At 49.3% G+C, this 19045-nt stretch overlaps 1 protein-coding gene across 15 annotated transcripts in view; it reads right to left on the bottom strand.

Annotated features, from left to right (window-relative positions):
* Nucleotides 1-19045, bottom strand: part of Ak8 (adenylate kinase 8) — a 128230-nt gene that overhangs the window by 58708 nt on the left and 50477 nt on the right. For all 15 annotated transcript variants that reach the window (XM_074052915.1, XM_074052919.1, XM_074052923.1 and 12 more), the window contains one exon: nt 16924-17013. In XM_074052915.1, the coding sequence (XP_073909016.1) occupies nt 16924-17013 (90 nt within the window). The remainder of the gene's footprint in view (nt 1-16923; nt 17014-19045) is intronic.

The following is a 19045-nucleotide window of genomic DNA, read 5'->3' as shown; positions in this document are numbered from 1 at the left end:
GACCCCATCTGAAGCCAGGGTAGCTCCCAATCCTTCTGTGAGCTGCAGGCAGTCTTTGTGTGTCTCATCTCAGTCTGTTATGGCAGCTGCAATAAATGTCATTAATGGTTCTGGAGGCTGAGAGGCTGGGAGTTTATGACCAAGGCAGATCCAGAGTCTACAGGGCCCACTATCTGGGGTGTGGACGGTGCCCTCATGCCTGGTGGAAGGGGTGAGGGTCTCTCTGGAGTCATTCTTATAAGGTTACTACCCCATTCATGAGGTCATCCTTATGACCTAATTGCCTCCCACGCTATCACCTTACACTATCATCTAAGGGCTTAGGTTCTGACATATGAATTTGGGGGTGGGGGACACATTCAGATCATAGCGCCCCACAAGCATCCAGTTTCTGCAGCAAATATTGTGGGGACACACAAGTCCCCATCTAGTTTCAGTTTTCCTCAAGCAAAATCAAGTTGGTGTCCCTGCTGCTCTCTGCCAGGTTGTAACCCACAAGCATCCCTTTCCTCTCCTGCCCCCTGATTCTCTCCTCTGTGACCTTTAAGACCCAGTCTCACCCAAGAATCTCAGCTCCACTGAAAACTGGAGGTGGAAATAAGCCCCACAGAGAAGGAGGCTTGGAGAAGCCTGTTGTTTACCTTGCTGCAACTGACATTTTCCTGAAATTTATACCTCTTTCCAGACTGATTAAATACCGTGTTGCTAATGTACTGCGTCCTGGCAATTTGCACTGCATTTCCTGCGCTTTGCACTCATTTTCCCAGAAACACTTGGTAAATGTTACCATTGTTTGCTGTGAATGTGGGCCCACGTAGGGCTGGTTTGCTAGAGGCGCAGTGACAGAGCGTTTGGAGGTTTCTCTAGAAGCTTCTACATGGTTCCCCGCCACCAATCATCTGTGGGTCTAGCAAGTGGCCCTAATGCACATGTCTAAACCTTGTCAAGGGCTCCTGGCTGATTTGGGAGGGAGAGATAGGCTGGGCTCTGCCCTCATCCCCAAGAACCATAAACCTTGTTCTAAGTAACATGTGTCTTCTTAAAACTTGGTCTTTCTAGCCAGGTGTGGTGGTACATATACCTGGTGGTCATCCCAGCTGCTAGGGAGTCTGAGGCAGGAGGATTGCAAAGTAGAGACCCTATCTCAAATATTAAAAGAAAGAAAGAATGAATGAATGAAAAGAAAATGGGCTGGGGGTGTAGCTCAGTGGTAGAACACTCGCCTAGCATGTTCATGCCTGGGGGTTGATCCCTAGTACCATGAAAAACAAAAATAAGTTAGCAAATAAATAAATAGATTGATCTTTCTCCCTTCTTCCTACCCCTATTCCACAGTCCCTAGGAAAGAAAAGGGTCCTGCTTTAACTCCAGAGCTGCCCAGCATTGAGTGAGGAGCCCTCAGGGCTCACTCTTTCCCTGCTGCATTCTCCTCCCCAGGACCAGCAGGACCTGGCAGGGCTGGACCCTGGCAGAGCTCCCTATCATCCCTCCCCTGGATCTCATTCCCCTCATCCAGAGCTCTCTTCTCCCGGCCTTGCCTGGGACAAGTCTTTGACTTGGCAGGCTCCCCCCACCCGGGGTTACATCCCTGCTTCCTGACCTTCACTAATTATTGACATTCTGGGTAATTCTTTGTTTAGTGTCTGCCTCTCACAAAAGACAGTAGGCTCCCCCAGGACCAAGGACCAGGGCTAAGTTTTTCCAAGCCTCACACAGTGCCTGGCACATAGATGTGGGATAGATGAACAGGAGGCTTCCCTTTTCAAATAAAAAACGGAAGAAAAAAGAAACAATTCATCAAACAATGTATGTGTATATGGAGCTGAATATCCACACCCTCATAAGTAAGAGGCAGACTTGTTACACACAGTCTTGACCAATTGTGGTAAAATAAAGCAAAAGAATTTTGAAAACAAAACACGACAAAAAGTCATTGCAACTAATGAGATATATTACAACCCACGTGGACGTCCAAAGCCTGTGGCAGAGGGGAGAACACGGACGTCTGCGCACATTACTGTCACCAGGGATTGAGAATGATCAACTGCAAGCAAACCTCAGAAGTGAGAGGCCATGGAGCATTTTAGAGTATCTGTTCTCATCCAGGAGATGGACATCTAGTGACACCCCTGCTGTCCCTAGCAGCAGCTGTCTACACTCCAGGGAGAAGGTTGGAGGGGGCACAGCAGCCCTCCCTAAGTGACGGGACAGTTGTCTCCTGACCTGCAGACCTTTGCCTGCTCAGGGCATAGCTAGCTCTTCCCATGTGGCCCTGCGAGGGGCTGGGGCATGGGAAGCCAGCTCCGACCTCCCCATGCTTCTTCTCTGATCCAGAAACCTAGTGCTTTCTATAAGGATAAACAAATATAGATTTAAAATGACGTGGGGGAAGAATTTGTCATAGAGTTTTCTGGTCTAGGCCTCTCCAAAATATCTATGGATATTTTACCTAAAATAAAACTAACACAGAAGCAAACCTTCCCCAGTGACTCATCTTATGGGTAATAAACACTGGCCGTCCGGGCATGGCGTTTGGCCCTGGCACACACGGCACACACACAGCCATGTGTGTAGATGACGTCTACATCTAGCAGGGGAGACAAACAGTACTCAGGTAAATAAGTAATCCCTTCAGAAAGTCAAAAGCGAACCGAATGATGGAGACTGTTGGTCTTGATGGAGCTCAGGATGGCCTCTGAGGAGGCCACATTTGGCTGAGATCTGAATGGTGGCCCATAAATCTTCAGTTGTCTAGGGGTGAGGACTATAGTGGGCCACACATTTTCTGATTGTTCTCACCAATAATCAGATCATGTGTGGAACCAAGCTCCCCCGGAAGGTCTAAGCTACAGAACCACTGCTTTCTCTGAAGGCCTGGAAGGTCATCCTGATGACCTCTTTCATTTCAAAGTTGGGAAACTCAGGCCCAGAGAGGTTGTGGCTTAGATGACCTGCCCAGGCTCATCCAGCCAGTTGGTGTTGAGCCCCCACAATGCTGCCCACTGTTCTCTTGCTTCATGGCCCAGCGGCCCTGGAGTTCCAGAATCCCTCACGTTGGCCACTTACAAATCAGTACAGGAAAGCGTCTCAACTAGGAAGAAAGTGGACTAGAAGGAGGATGGAAGACCAGACAGAAACAGGAGGAAGGTCCCCCTCCCCTTCAGCTGACCAAGATTTCTGGAGAGAATTTCCCAATTCATACCTGAATTAAAGTGTACAAGCCTTTTACTCCACAATTTTATTTCTAAGAATGTATGCCTAGGAGATAATAGCACAGATGGGGCAAGATATGTGCACAAAGATGTCCATTTCAGCGTTTTTATAACAGTAAGGGCTGGAAGCCATGTGGAATGCCTACCAATAGAAGACAGGTTAAGTCAAGGACCATGTGTCTACACAACTTTAAAAAAATCTATTAATGTTAACTTGCAAAGCGGTCTATGACAGAACTGGAGGAAACAGTTAAACAAATATCTAGTAAAGTATGATCCAATTTAAATATATATTATATATAAATGTTTAAATACATGCACACATTAAGAGTGGCCAGCAGTGGATACCCATGAATCAGACCCAATCCCTCTGTTCATATTGCTTAGGGTCCCAGCATTGAGATGGGATAAGGACACAATTCAATACAGTCCTGCTGGAAAGGCATAAAGACCCCAGTCCCAAATCTCATTAGTGCCTCCCACATTTGTGGGCCAGAGACTCCTACAGGACTGTCCTGACCAAGCACGGAGCACTAAATCAGATCCTACAGGGATGCAAACTAGTCAGGGATCTCTCACACCCCTCCATCTGCACACAGGCCTATGGGTGAATGGCGCAAGCTGCCAGGATTGGTGGCATCTGGGAATTGTAGGGGAGGTCTCTGGTGCAATGGGGTAGCTCCAGATGCAAAAGGGGTGGCCAGGACCACATGTGGGTTCGTTGTGCTGGCAAATGGTCCGCAAAGTTTCTCTACTTTTTCGTATGTATTTAAAGTCTTCCTTTTCAAGTGTTGTTTCTTTTAAAAAGAAAACTATTGCCTAAAGGAGCTGAGCTGGCCACTGTGTAAGTTTGTTCCACAGGAGCAAGGGATAGAATTTCTCAGAAAGCCTCCACAGTCCTGTAGGTGGCTGGTTCTCACACTGTGGGGACTTCAGGTGTGGATGGCCCTGTTCTCCTCTAACTCCACCAGCTCGGGAAGCTTTGTCTGGAAGCCTGCAGACACCAGTATTTGCCTTGGGAACTTTGATCCTTGTACGATGTGGAGCAGTGATAAACCCACAGAGCCTCCTAGGGGCTGGATGCTGAGGAGTGTGATGGATCTCCCAGCATGGGCCTCCTCTGGGGGAACTGGCTGTGTCTGTCCTCCATCTGGGTCTGGTGAAGGGAGCTGGGACCATGGCTGGCTGCCTCTGAGGCCACCGACCCCTCCCCAGGCAGTGTCTCTAACGAGTGGCAGGGGAAAGGGTCCAGGGGAGAGGGGCAAACCTTAAAGACCGCAAACCAGTCCTTGTGTCTGTGCCAGGCTCCCCCGGGTGGCTGTTCCTTCTTTTTTTTTCCTCAGCTACCTTCTTCTCCTGCCTTCTTAATTCACTGAGCTGAGGGGTCTGACCAGCCAGTTTGGGAACAATTTGTTCTTTGGTGGGGGGAGAATAGCATTTGCCTGTTATTTTGGATAATGTTAACCCTGGATAATGTCCCTTACCCTCTGTCCTACTCTGGAGAGGCCCCCTAGTCGGTCTAAAGCATCTCAGCATTAAGTCATGCCTCAGGCTTGCTTTCCCAGCTTGACAGCTAACAATCTCACCCTTCATGCGAGTACTGCCAAGGGCTAGCTCTCCAGAACGTCCTGTCAGCCCCAAATTTAGCAAAGTAAGATGTGAGCATCCTATTATTTCATGAGGTCACATCACATGGTTTCAGGGTTGTTTGGTTTTCTTCCCCTCAAGATTTTTGTGAGAGATGGTGTCCTCGAGTTGATCCGTGGTCCCCGTCAGGCTGGGTGGGTCTGCACATGTGATGCTCCTAGGTTGGCAGGGCTCCTGCCAGGCCCCCACCATTCTACCCAGGAACCTTGGCCACTCTCCTGTCCTGAAGGGACACTCTTGGCTAGAGACCCTCCCTTACATCAAGTCTTGGCTCTGGGATGGGGAAGATTCCTCCTGGTTGCAGGTTGATGTCTGTCATCCTCGGTTGCATCCGCTCAGCTGCTGCTGACTGGAGGTTGGAGGCAGCCTGAGAGGACACCCAGGCTCAGAGTTTGCTAGAAAACGCAGGTCCACCTGCTACACCAGGAGGTGACCTGTGGTCCACAGCACCAGGAAGGCCCTGCAGGTGTGCATTCCACCTGTCCCTGAGTCCCTGCCCAGGAGCTGGGCTGAGTAGAGCACAGGACTGGCCCTAAGGTTGCTGGGATTGGCTCAGAAAGGTGAGACAGGAAGCAGAGAACAGGAAATGGCTCCCTCAGCAGCGTTCGGAGGGCCACAAGTCTGACTGACAGAGCCACAGTGAACCCGCCCAGGTACCCTGGGACAAGTGGGAAGGCACCCAGCCCTGTCACCAACCATACGTCCTCCCAGAGCCTATGCACACTGATTCCACATTCAGGCATAAACACTGTAGGAACACACCCTGGGTACACCCTGCAGTATGTCTACCCCTCCCCTGCACCCCTTTCCCTCCACACCCCCTCCTCCCTGTAACTTCTTTCCCTCCTCTAACTCTCCTTGAAATACTGTGAAGCTGAGTGTCTAGGTCCATGGAGGCCACCCTCCTTCCCCTTTCCAGATCCCCAGTACAGCCTGGGGCTCCCAAGTTCCCAAGCAGTCAGGCAAGCAGAGCATAGAAAAGAAACAGGACTGTGGAGCAGAGAGGGCTGCTTCCATTCTGATGCTTAAAAAGAAAGGGCTTGCATTCCCTCCAGTCTCCTTCCCAGAACTGGCTGGAGGGTTAGGAGTGCTGTGCGTATCACTGCAAATCAATGAAAGTTAAATTAATGATTTCGGGGAGAATCACTCTGCGAGTGGTGCTGCGTCCCGGCAGCGAGGCCTGCACCCTTCCCGCTGCTGTAACCCGACGTCATGGGCCTCTTGAAGGACCCACAGCGCTCAAGTGTGGGACCTGGCGCCAGGTGTTCCAGTGCGGAAGGGGTTTGACTATTATGCACTGCCACCTGCTGGTCGACCGTGGGTCCTGCACCCAAGCGCGTTTGCAGAGCTGTCAAACATTTCAAACACCTACAAGGGAGATGAAGTGAGAGACCTGGATTGTTTCATCGGTGCACCCTGAAATTTTGCAGCAGCAAAAGCCCACTAGATCTAGACGGCTCCTTGGCAGGCTGAAGTCACTTGCCCCAGAAAATCTCGTCTTTCTAGGCCTTGGTTCTCCAGGTACAAGATTAAACAGATGTCTCGTAAGATTTTGTTAGGTACCAAAAATCTACATATATTCTAACATTTACATTGCTTACTGGCAACACTCACATTGCTTGAAAGACAATGGTGCCAGGAAATAACATTGTTTTAATATTGGAATTTTTCCTGGGGCTCCTGCTGATTACAGAGTCCCCTGTGTGGCTGTCACCCCTCAAAGAGTGGCCACCACTTTCCACCACTCTCTCCTCTGCCATGGTTACTTGAGCAAGAAGCACAGATAAGATTGAGAGGCCCACACAGCACTGGCATGCCCGTAGCAGGGTAACAGACCTGCCAACGGTGGACATCTCAGTTTGTCCCCGTCTAATGACATTTTCCATGGGTAAAAACACTACTCAAATAACTGGCACATCACTTAGTGAAGTAACACGACTTACCTAATAAAGATGCTCATTAGCTACACTGGATATAATGACGTGATAGTTATTCTCTCAAAATGCATTTTTTACATCTTTCAGTGCAATCCGAGAATTTCTGGGAACATGAGAAAGAGGCGAGGCAGTGTGTGTGTGTGTGTGTGTGTGTGTGTTGGACTGTTCTACAGCATAGGATATTAACTGAGTGCACACTGCTGATCAGAGTCAAGGACTGTGCTTTCCCTTCCCTGTGAATGACAGGCAGCGAGGGCACCTTTGCCCAAGAGGTCTGTGAAAAGAAAGTCGGCAGCTGCAGAGAGAGCAGGAAACAGGCAGGCGTCTGGCATTCTGGGATAGAGACAATGCCACAGTGAGCCATACGATGACGGTGACATGCACACAGTGTGACGTGAGCCTGGCCCTGGCCCAAGCATGTGTTTATTTTAATGCAATATTAATTCACATAATTATCATAACAATTCTATGAAAGAAATAGTGACAGCACCCCATTTTTCATATTGGAAAAGAGGCACAGAAAGAGGAAGACACTTATCCAAGGTCACACAGCCAACAGGTAGTGGAGCTCAGACTGATATCCAGATCTGGGTCGGCTAGCTCAAGCTCTGTGCTCTGCCTCGTTTAGGAGAAGGGCTGGATGATGGTGAGACCTGGAAGCCTGGATTCTGTCCGCTCTGCCCCTCACCTGCAGCCTGTCCTTGGAGAGTCACTTTACCTCCCCACTGGGGAGTTCTCCTCTTGAAAAGAACAGAATTAGACTCCAAAGTCTCTGGAGTGGCAACAAAGCCCCACTGAGCCATGCGGTGAGTCTGGTACCTGAGAACTTATAAGGCTGTGTCTTCCTCTCAGGCACGTGACATGGCCAATCCCGAGCAAAACGGAAATGCTCAGACCAAGTGTCCCTGTGTGGTAGAATAACAATGGCCACCCTTTCTTGCTACCCTTCTCACAGGGATGGGGCCAGCAGCCCTCCCTTTGAGTCTGGGTTAACTTTACTGACAGGCAAAAATGTGGGCAGAGAATTCTGAGGCTAGGTCTAGGATGCCTTGCAGCTATCCTACCCTTTTTCCCAACCACCCTTGAACTGAACCTCTTGGACAACTCAGGATCCTTGTGCTGGGGAAGCCAAGCACCACGTAAGAAGGCTGACTGACCTGTTACCACCGTGTTGTGAGGAGAACAAACCAGCCACATGGAAGCTGCAGGGCAAGATGATTTGGTCAGCCCTAGCTGTCCCAAGCTTGTCATCCTAGGCACCAGGCATGGGGCGAGGAATCCTGTTGGTCATACCAGCCCCAGCAGATGCATGTGGAGGAGAAGTGGGAAGACCAGATCCAGACGCGGGGCCGACAACCCAGCCAGCTTGTTCCAGCAGTTCAGGCTATGGCAACATAGAGTGGAGCCAACCCTCCTTGAGGGGCCTGCTCCAAATCCTCAGCTGCCAAATCAGGAGCAAGAAAACCAGTCACTTATGCCATTCAACCACGGGCTAGCCTGTTACAACAGATCACCGGAGCACCAGAGTTATAGAAAACTGGGCTGGTGCCAGTCACAGGAAAAGAGTAAGACATCAAAAATCCATATTTGGCAGATATATGTACCAGCAGGATGTGCCACTGCTACCATGAATACTAACTACTGTAATCATGAGGACAATGACAACTTCTATGGCTGGTGATGCCAAGCACAGGTGACAGGCCTCATTGTGCACACAGGGCAGGGCAATGGGTCTGAAGCTATGAAAGCTCACCTTACAGATGGGGAGCCTGAAGCCCCGACAGGGTGAGTGGCTTGCCTAAGGCCACATAGCTGGGTCATGGCACCATTAGTGTAATGACAAACCCACAGCTAGGGCCTGTGCAGCCTAGACTGCAGCTGCTCATTTCCTCCTAGACACTCTCCAGGCTGCACACTGCTTCCTGCCACCTGGCTCGGCTTCATCCCTTCACGACTAAAGAAGCCCATGTAGCAGAGGGCAGCACCTAGGCCCCAGGAGGTAGGGGTGGCCTTCATGGTACTGTTCACACCGCAGGGGCCTGGGTCAACTGCACCTGCCTGCTCCCTCCCTCACGACACTAGTGAGCTGTCAGTGCCAAGCACTGAGGAGGTGCCCACTCAGCTCCACCCACCTGTGGAGCAGTCAGTCAGGAGGCAAGAGCAGAACAGGGTGGGAGGGGGGAGACGGAGAGGAAGGGATCTCAGACAAGGACCCTCTCACCTCCCAGCAACCCAGCCCAATAGATGGAGCAGGCAGAGTTCTGGGGTCAAGATCAGGGGTGGGATAATGAGGAGAAAGTCCTTCTTCCCTACTCCAGTCTGCCCTCTCTGCCCAGGGTCCCTGGTCACACACTGCCTCTCATTGCACCCTTGTCACTCAGAGCAGTGTAGATACACACAGAGCCACAGGCTGTGCCGGTTTTCCTTCCTCTGCATGCAACATGGCTGTGCCAGGTTCCTCTGCACAGGGCCACCTCAGTGCTGGCTCTAGTTGAAAAGCTCCTGTAGGTCTCATGTCCCTGAACTGGATCTGTAGGTATAGGGGTCACATCGGTCACAGGGGAGCAGCCTCCCCTCCACAGCTCAGGCCTCTGCAGGCTCCACTCACAGCCTTTTGAGAAAAAAGCAGTGTCACTGCCTGTCAGTTGAGGACATTCCCAGAGGTTAAGGGGCTTCATTTGCTCTCGCCTTAGAGACCTGAGAGGGGCTTGATGCAGCTCTGGCCCTGCCAGGGGCCGCCCAGACGGCTGCACCAGGAGATCCACCCCCTCCTGGAGAAGCAGAGCTACCCCTCTGGGGTCTAGCCTGTCCAAGACGATTTCACAGCTCAGTGCATTGGAGGTTTTGTTCTTCTCTGAAGCAACCATGGCTGCCCCTGGAGAGGGAAAAGCTTCCAGAAGCTCTGGTCAGAGTAGGAGGACACCTTGCACTTCTGGGCTCTCCTTGAACTTGTCAGAAATGTCTGGGTTTGCTTTGTTTCATTTTTAACTGGATGCTTGATGCTTAGCAATACTCAGTGAACTTTTAGTCCCCAGGAACAGCTGGAGCTGCTTCTGTGGAAACGGCACCAAGAAGCCCATTCTTGGTGGAGAGAGAATTTTGTTGAATGGATGCATATGTGAACCAAGCATCCCTAACTGCCTCAGTCTCCTCACTGGACAAGCCATTGAAGGAAAGGCTTCTTGACCTTTCTGGCCCTCTGGCAAACATCATTTCAATAATGTAAAAAGACAACGAGCACTTTCACAATGAAAGTCTAGTTAAAAAAAAAACAAGGAGATGGACTCTCGTGGGATGAACCTGTTGATGAAGAGGGGCTGGTGTTGACCCCCTTTACAGAACTGTCCTCATTAACAGGCCCTCAGGCCTTCAGACTGCAAACAGCACTCTTATACCCACAGCCCTATTGGGCTAGCTCAGCCGCGGCTTTCTCTCGGGCTGAAAAAGACTTCTACCTACTTTCCATAAGGAAATCTTTGTAGCAGTCCCAGCGGAAAAGTCAAAAGTTTGACTTGAGAAAAGGAGCTACTTCAAAAGCATTGTCAGATGAGGTGGGGGATTCTTGAACATGCATACATTACAGGGGCATCCCTTACTCAACCTCTAAGCCACCCCGCAGCAGGGTCTCTGGCTGGGGGACACATGCCAACGTACCTTGGGAGAGGCAAAGCAAGGAAAAACCCACATTGAATAGAAAAGTAAATTAATGTGTTTATGACTTACTGCTTGGGCTGTGTGTGTGTGCGGGTGTGTGTGTGTGTGTGTGTGTGTGTGTGCAGAAAAATGAAAGAAAAATGTGGAGTTTTTTCAATAATAAAAAAGGAGTTGCTCTGCGGGGCCCCTAAAGCTTGTGAAAAATTAAACTCGACGGATTCAAACTGTCCTATTTCCACTTCAAAAGGGAAGAGCCACTGAGCTCTTCCCAACTTATCTTCAAACGCCCAGCACCCTAGAAAGTTTCTGTAAAAAAATAAAGGCTCCTGTTCCCCCAAGCACTGTACCGGTTACTGTGCCCGCTGCCTCTCCCTCCACTAATTATACCCCTGTGAGTCTATTAATCAACTAGTAAATTATTTAGAGAGGCATGCGCCGTCTTCAGCTAGTACAAACACACCACATGCGAAGGCTTGCTGGTAGCGGACAGAGGTCCCCCAGGGTCCCCCTTTGCGGGAAGACAGCTTGCAGCTTGCGGAGGCTGCACGGCTCAAAACAAGAAATAGCATCCGCTTACCTCCTCAGATGGAGAGGTTTACTTGGTCTTTCAACTCCGCAACTCTTTGCAAGTTTCTAACAAAAGAGAAAAGCCAGTCTATTGTCGAATCTTTAGTGTGCATTTAGTGACGAGAATATTAATTCCCCCTAAAAAAAAAAATGAAGCACTTCAGCTGGGCTCTGATCCAGGCCTCCTGGGACCTGGACTCACAGAAGGTTCTCACATCGCTCATCATCACCCCAATTTGGGGCTGATGTGGCGTGACTGCATTTTACTAGTGGTTTTGCTAGGGTGAGGACTCATTACCAGAATGTGCAAGTGAGCCTTGCATCTCCCACCTCTGCTCAGGTTCTGCTAGGCCATGAGGGACCTTCTGCAGGCAGAGACATCCAGGAAACAGCATGTGAGGGAGGGGATGTGGGGAGCACTCGGTAATGATCTGTCTTCCACATTATCTTTTCCACACACCAGGACTTTTGCTCTTAGGGAGAAGTTATTACACCAATTAAGTAGCTATGTTCTCACCTGAAAGTAAGCACATGCCTGGTGTGTGCCAAGGAATATGGGTCTTCCTATAAGTGCCCTGCTTTAGCTGTGGGTTAGCGGGCAGGTAGTAAGGAATGCATTGCAACCTGACCAGGGCTACAATGGGTGGTTCTCCTGCTCCTGCATAGATAGGAGTTGGGAAAAGCTAGAGCCCGGCTCAAAGACCCCATTCTGGGACCCACCCTGACTGGCAGGATCCTGACAGGACACTTCCAACACATTCTGAGGGTGCTGCTGATGGATCAAGATGGACATTGGATACACTTAAAGACTTAAGCAGCAAGTCTTTAGTCTCCTTCCAGTGAAAACCCACAGGACATTTGAGAATGACAACAGTTACCAGAGCTGGGGTAGACATCCACTCTCCTGAACAAGAAGGGAGTGACATGTCACTAATTAGACCCACAATCTGGAAATGGGTTATATCTAAAAATAAGGCAGCACTAACATTTTCAATGGGTGAGTTGGAATAGCAGAATGAAGCTGGCAGGGGGTCTGGCTTTTTGCGACATGAAAACTGGGGAACTGGACACTCCAATGGGTGAAACTGAGTGGTTACTTTCCCGGGGGAGCTCTCAGTCTCTGGAATTCAGAACTTCCACAAAAACCCTTTAGTAGGAACAAAACTGTACCTGATTTGAGTTTGGCCCCTCTGCTGTATGCAGACCAAACCCCCATGGGCTTTCATGGAGGTCATCTGCATAAAGAACACGTGTGCAGAGCCCTGGGGAATAAATTTGTTCTGTTCTCTGCAGCTTGTATCTGAATGAGTGTAGGAAGTCAGACCTATGTATTTCAAAGTCCAGAGCACAGGACAAGCATCTCTCACCCTCTGTCCATGGGACCATCACTGAGAGCCTGAGATCAAGAGATGAAAGACGAGCTAGGGTGGGGACCCGGAGTCTTTTGCCCAGAAAATGTGGAAAGATGGGAAAACAGCGCAGTTATTAATTTTGCTGCTGGTTCGAAAGAAGGAGGTGTTGGCAGCACCTGTGAAGGCAGAAGAGCATGACCAAGTGTGTGGAAGTCATGGCCAGTCAGAATATCACAAGGGCCAGAGGATGTGGCTCCATGGGGACAAATGGATCTATTCAGCCAAGACAGTAACAGTGGAAATGGAGGGTGACAACAGAGCTGCTTGGCTCTGGGGCTCCAAGGTAAGTGGAGAGAGGGCACAAGTCTGCCAGGCCAGGGACCCCTGCCCAAATGAAAGGTGACAGAGGCCAGCAACTGGGGCATAGGTAGAACAGAGTCCCCAGTGGAGGAGGCCCAGTACCAGAGGGGCAATAGGAGTAACCCCAGGAAGACCTTATGCTGCTAGGCCTGGGCATGCTCAGGATGGGGGCTAGATGGAAGAATGTTCAGTGACAAATGCCAGCTCAGAGATGCCATGGCTCTGCCCCCTGGCGATGAAGTCTCTCTGTCTTTATAGTCCTCTCGGGCTGACAGTGGTGCTCCCTGTGCTTTGGAGGCAGTGGGGCTGGCGCCCTCCTGCATTCCCAGAGATGCCACTGGCCCTAGGCAGACATGCGCCCAGGAGTTTGCAGAGGGTAACCTGAGATGCCTCCATAAATACCCAAAAGGAATAGAGGAACAGCTCTAGTCTCCCTCTTCCGAGGGTCTAAAGTTGGGACAGTACCACCCTGTCCTCACATATTCAGGAGGGATCTTCTGAACTGTGCAGGACTGGGAAGACTCCTTTCCACTTCTGTTGCCACTCAGCCAGGGCTCTTCCTGCGCCAGATCTGGAAGCCCTTCTCCCTTTTCCCACCCTCAGAATGTGACCATTTATTGGGTGGCTTTCTGCGGTCCTAGCCTTGGAGGACACATTAGGAAGCCTAGCTACTACTTCGGATCCCAGCGCATCTCCACCTGACCATTCAGCCTATGGTGCACCTGTTCCAATGGGCTCTGCCTCCTCATTGGTTCACAACTCAAGTGTGGATGGGCATGTGATCAATTGTCATCTTCAAAACCCTAACAGTGGTATACCCCTGAGTCACATTCTAGGTGGGTTGTAGGGTAGCCATGACCAGGCTTGAAGAAGGCTGTGGTTGGCTGAGCAGTTTCCCTGTCAGTCTGACCATCCCTTCCAAACCGAATTCTTCAGGGAATCAGTTCTGTTCTTCCTGATTCAGCTGGTGGGCAGTGGCCCTGCCAGGCCTGGGGAGTGCCTGTCTGTGCTCCTTCTTTGTGAGCTGAGCACTCTGGTTTTCTTGGCAGCTACTCCAAGGCCCATAATGAGACCCTGTTGGTGGTTATGAATGCAAATGCCTTCCTTGTTATCCCCGTGAGATCAGGATTAGCAGGATGACAGAGTTTATTGCTTCTGTTAGGAAGATACGATATTGGTTGTTGTTGTGTTTTTAATTTTGTAGGAAGAGCAGAAGTATAGAGCTACATTGTCTAAATAAACACAAATCTGTGAAAAAAAATTAGCACAAAACACTGAAGATGGAAACTATGAAGTCTAACTCCACAGGAAACTGGGAAACATGAACCCAGTCTTCTTTGTACTGACCACAACCTCAAGACCAAACCGAAATGAGAAGACCTCTCTGGACTTGCACTGGAGGGACGCCAACTGTGTACAATGTCAACGTGCTTGGGCTCAAGGAAATCCACTCTGTCTTGCAAAAGGAAGGGAGAACCATTGCTCCCATCCACCCCACAGGTACGGTTTAAGTAAGCCACAAAGGTGGTGGCCATACCTGGTGGGGAGCATGAAGGAAGAAGTGATTCATGACCCCATAAAGAAGCAACAGCCAACATGACCTCCTGGGTGACCACGACACTCAGGACATCTGAGGACTAAAGGGTGCAATGAGTCACTATTCTCTTCTGTAACAATTGCTAAAATTTCAAAATCGTAGTGCGACTTGAAACATATGAGTGAAATGTAGAGTATAAGTATAAAGAAACTTAATGGGAAAGGTTAAGCAAGTCTAATCTATAAAGAGCACTTACAAAGCAATTAAGACAAAAAATATCACCACTGGGTTGGGGATACAGCACAGTAGTATACACTTGCCTAATTCACAAAAGATGGAATACATATGACCAATTATCAAAATATGTTCAACCTTCCCAACCTCACTAGGAAACAAAAGACCACAGTGAAAAACAAGTAGGGTATTTTGCCAATTTTGCAAATTGGCAAAGATTCAAAATATTAACTATGGTGGGCAGAATAAGGCTCCCTCCCCGCAAAGATGTCCACATTCTAACCCCTGCTTCCTATGAATATAACCTAACATGGCAAAAGGGACTTTTCAGATGTGATGAAGTTATGGGAAATTGTGCAGGATTATTGAGGTGGGTCTAGTGTAACCACAAGGTCCTTAAAATAGGGAGGTAGGAGGGTCAGAGTCAGAGGAGATGTAACAGGGAAGCAAAGGTCAATGAGGGAGAATGAGGTGGGAGCAGGGAGGGTAAAAGGGTGAGAGAAAGGAAGGGGGAATTTGAAGATGCTACACTGCTACCTTTGCAGAGGGAGAAAGGGACCAGAAGACAAGGAAAATAGGTGCCCTCTAGGAGCTGGGAAGGTAGGCAAATGTTCTCCCCTAGAGCCTTGGTAAAGAACAAAGCTTGGACCACACCTAGATTTAGGATTTCTGGCCTCCAGAACTGCAAGAAAATAAATTTATGTTGCTTTAAACTGCTAAATTTATACAGAAGCAAAGCAAACAAATGCACTGGAAACACCCAGAGGTGGCAAGAGCTGGAGGAGACAGGTGCATGCTGGCATAGGAGTATACGTGTCTCCCTTGTTAAGGGGCATGGCCTTTGAGCCAACCCATCAACTTACCTTAAGAGAATCAGGGGCGTGGCATTATTGAAGCAGTGAAACTCTGGAAAGCACTTAAACATTTACTCTCAGTAACTTTATATTTTGGAAATATTCTGAGATGTACAGAAAAGTTGCAAGAAGAGTCAAAGGATTCCTGTGCACCCTTCCCCAAGACTCCCTTGCTGTTGACACTGCCTCCTTTGCTTGGTCATTGTCTTTGTCTCTGAGCTACAGTTTACAACTAGTTGCAAATGGTTTACTACCCAGCAAAACTCAAACCATAGCATGCTGTACTTCGGCATCCCACTCATTCATTGATCCCACAGATCTGCAGGGCACTTGTGACCCCCCCCCATCTCCCCAGCTTGGGACCCAGCATTGTGGGGGGAAGTTATGCTTTTTAAATAACAGCAGCTGCCCTTGACCTGCCTCCAGGGCACTGTGTGTGACAGACTAGTGGTGCTCATGACAACTTTGAGCATTCTTACCTCCATCTTGGTATCATGAAGCCAAGCCTTCAAGAAATGCATGGTAGTTTCTTGGAGCCACAGGGCTGGTGGGCAGCACAAATATCTGAGCCAGACTGGGAAGCATCAAAGCACACTGTGCCATGCCTCCTGCCTCCACCTTGCTCCAGGTACCTCCATGTCAGCACAGCCCACGCACTGACTGACCTACCCCTGCATGGATCGCTGTGCCTCATGGATCTACCCCACCTAACTCGACCTTCACCCTGGGAACTAGGACATCTTAGGGGGACTTGCGAGAGTCAGGCCAGGATGTGTCACCAGAGAGCTTTTCAGCTGAGGGTTAGGAGTCAGCATCCTGCTGAGAGGGTGTCCCCATCAATGCACTCATGGCCCGATAGAATGACCACCTCCTTGGGGTCAATTTTCTTCATGAGAAGCATTCATCACATCCACATCAGATGTGATAATTGAATTTGCATGATTGTGTAGAGGCGCCACAGCCCTTCGTGCCAGAGAGGAAGAGGTGCATGCGTGGAAAATATACCGCTGTGGGGAACAAACATGGGATGTGCGGAGCCCAGGCACAGACTGCTATGTGGCCTCAGGAAGTTGGACTAGAGTGAGAGTGAGGGCCCCTTTCCTGTGGTCAGATCCGGGAATGCTTCCAGGATGCAGATGACAGTGAGGATCTGGAAAAATTATCTGGTTCTGCTTCCCCATTAACCCACCTGGGGAACCACAGCCCTCAAATTTGGAAAGTTACCTGAACCTTGTCACTTCCAGCTGCTGATTTTTGTATCCCACAGCATGAAGGATGTGGGAAGCTGTGTGGCCTCCCCTGACTTTGGAAATTAAGCGTTATGGAAAGCAACCCTTCATGAGAAACAGTGTTCCATAGTGACAATCACACCACATCCACCTAGTCACCTCCTTTGGGATCAGGCATGGGCGCCGAGTGGCTTTACTGAGGAGTGAGTCCCAGAGCTTTTGCTTATGAGAAAACCAGTTCTGTTTCCCAGCTGTTCTCCCTGACCTTGATCCCCAAATATGCTGAGCACCTCACACAGAGCCCGGAGGGTTGTGGCAGTTAACAGGAAGTGTGACCTACCTGTCACCTTCTTTTCAAAGAAGGGCTCAATGAGCTCACCAAAACTTGACTTGTCTGCCACAGTTTCTTTCAGTAGTTGTCCACAGCAGACTGAGGGAGAGAGGAACAGAAAGATACCTGTTAAATTTTAAATAGAAGGAAGAATGGGTGTGGGGGAAAGCCAGTGCAGTGCTGACTGCTAGGGGAGAAAAAGGTCACTGAAAAAAATATTAAAGGGTTCTTCTGTGTGTGGGATGTGTGTCCAAGTGAAAGTCAATATCAAAAAGGATCTAGGAAGGGGAAGAAGAGCAGGGAGATGTGAATGAAAAGGAATGCATTTGGCAAAGACATTAAAATGGACAGCCCAGGAGACACTAACAAGGATGTCACCAACAGGGAGGCCCCTGCGAGCTGCAGCTACACCTGGAATTCTGAGTAGAACCTGGTGCTCCCTGGGCCACTGAGGAGGATTAACATTCAGGTGGAGAATAGCTTATCCTGGCCACTGGACCACAAGTGTGTGTTCACATTCAGTCCATTTTCACACAGGGAGGGCAGGCAAGGTGTGCTGATCACTAACTCATAAATAAATGCCCCACGCTGCAGTCACCTGGCCATCGCTGCTGTCACCCTTTGGATGCATGCCACTATAGCAATGGCCCTTTCTATCAGGCCCCACTGTGTCTCCATCCCTGAGCCATGCTGGCACATGGGAGGGGTTGGTCAATGGTGCTGAATGCTCAACACTGGCTCCCATCCCTCTGGCTAGGAAAGCCCCACTAGCCAAAGCCAGAGGCTTCAGTTGTATTTTTCTTCTTCTTCTGTTTTTTTTTGGCAGTATTGGAGTTTGAACTCAAGGCTTTACGTTTGCTAGGGAGGCGCTCTACCACTTGAGCTAAGTCTCCAGCCCTGAGTTGTATTTTCATGAGTTGTTAATTGTACATTTTTTATTTTCTAACTCTCAGGGCCAAGGAGTTTCCTGCCTCTACTAAAGAAAGAAAAACATAGAAAATTAGCTGTATAACATGAATGTTTAAGATAAGGACCATCATCAAAGATTTAATCCTCAATAATGATATGCTTACTTCACTATGTAAATGACAGCAGTGACTTTATCCTGAGTGGTGGGCAGCTCCACCTGCTAAGAGAAATGTAAGAATAAAGGCCGAGGGAGCTGAGAGTTTCCTGAATCCCAAGCCCTGTGCTGTCTCCTTTGTCTTACTCGGTCCTATCAATAGCCTGGTACTTTTTGATAGGGAAACTGAGAACACAGAATGAAGTAACCTGTAACCTGTTCCAGGTCACAGAGTCAGTGAGTGGCAGAACTGGAGCTTACCCCAGGTCTGTGCAACATGGAGCCCAGGCTCAGCCTCTAGTTCTGGCCATGAAGGGGTGACAGGTGTCATACTTCCCTTTTCTCACAGAAAGCTAGAAAACTGAGTAGAGCACGTGAAGCAATTCCTTTCAAATATTGGATACAGATGGCACAGACTGTAATCCCTTGAGAGAGGGAAGACACACAAAAGGAGTCTAGTCACTCTGGATTTCTGTCTCCCAGTACTTGTCAGACCACAGCACAGAGGTGAGACCCAAACACAGCAGCAGTGTCATTGGGCAGAGGAAACAGAGGTTGGAGCATGGGCTCTAAGACAGCTGGGATGTTTTGGATTGTGGAATGGAGGGAGCGGAGCTGTGCACAGGACTTCCAGAAATCTGCATGGGGCTCACCGAGTCCCACAGAGCTGTGCATGTGAAGGGCAAGACTCCACAAGGCCTGGTAAAGAAAAGCTACCAGGTTGCTGTGAGCCCAAGGAAATTCACATGGTGCTGGGAGAGGCTAGCAGAAGGTGAGAGCCCTGGCTGAACACACCAGCTAAGAGTCCAGAAAGACCACACTTTGGTGGGTAGGAGTGCCCCAGCCCACCTCAACAAAGTCTCAAAACAAGTGTCAGCAGGATTGAGTTGATCCTCCAGTAAATTAGCTGCCTGTTACAACTCAAGTCTTTTAAACTCAAAATTCTTAAAGCAGCCTACACAATCCAGACTCAACAAGAGCTCCAGAGCTCCAAAATACCCAGCATGTTACATGAAAGTTACTTGACGTGTAGAAAAATCTGGAAAGGTGACCCTCTCCAAGGGAAGA

This window comes from Castor canadensis, chromosome 13, assembly GCF_047511655.1.
Source record: "Castor canadensis chromosome 13, mCasCan1.hap1v2, whole genome shotgun sequence".
Taxonomy (NCBI): domain Eukaryota; kingdom Metazoa; phylum Chordata; class Mammalia; order Rodentia; family Castoridae; genus Castor; species Castor canadensis.
Note: the sequence above shows the minus strand (reverse complement) of the source record. Positions and strands in the feature narration are given on the sequence as shown.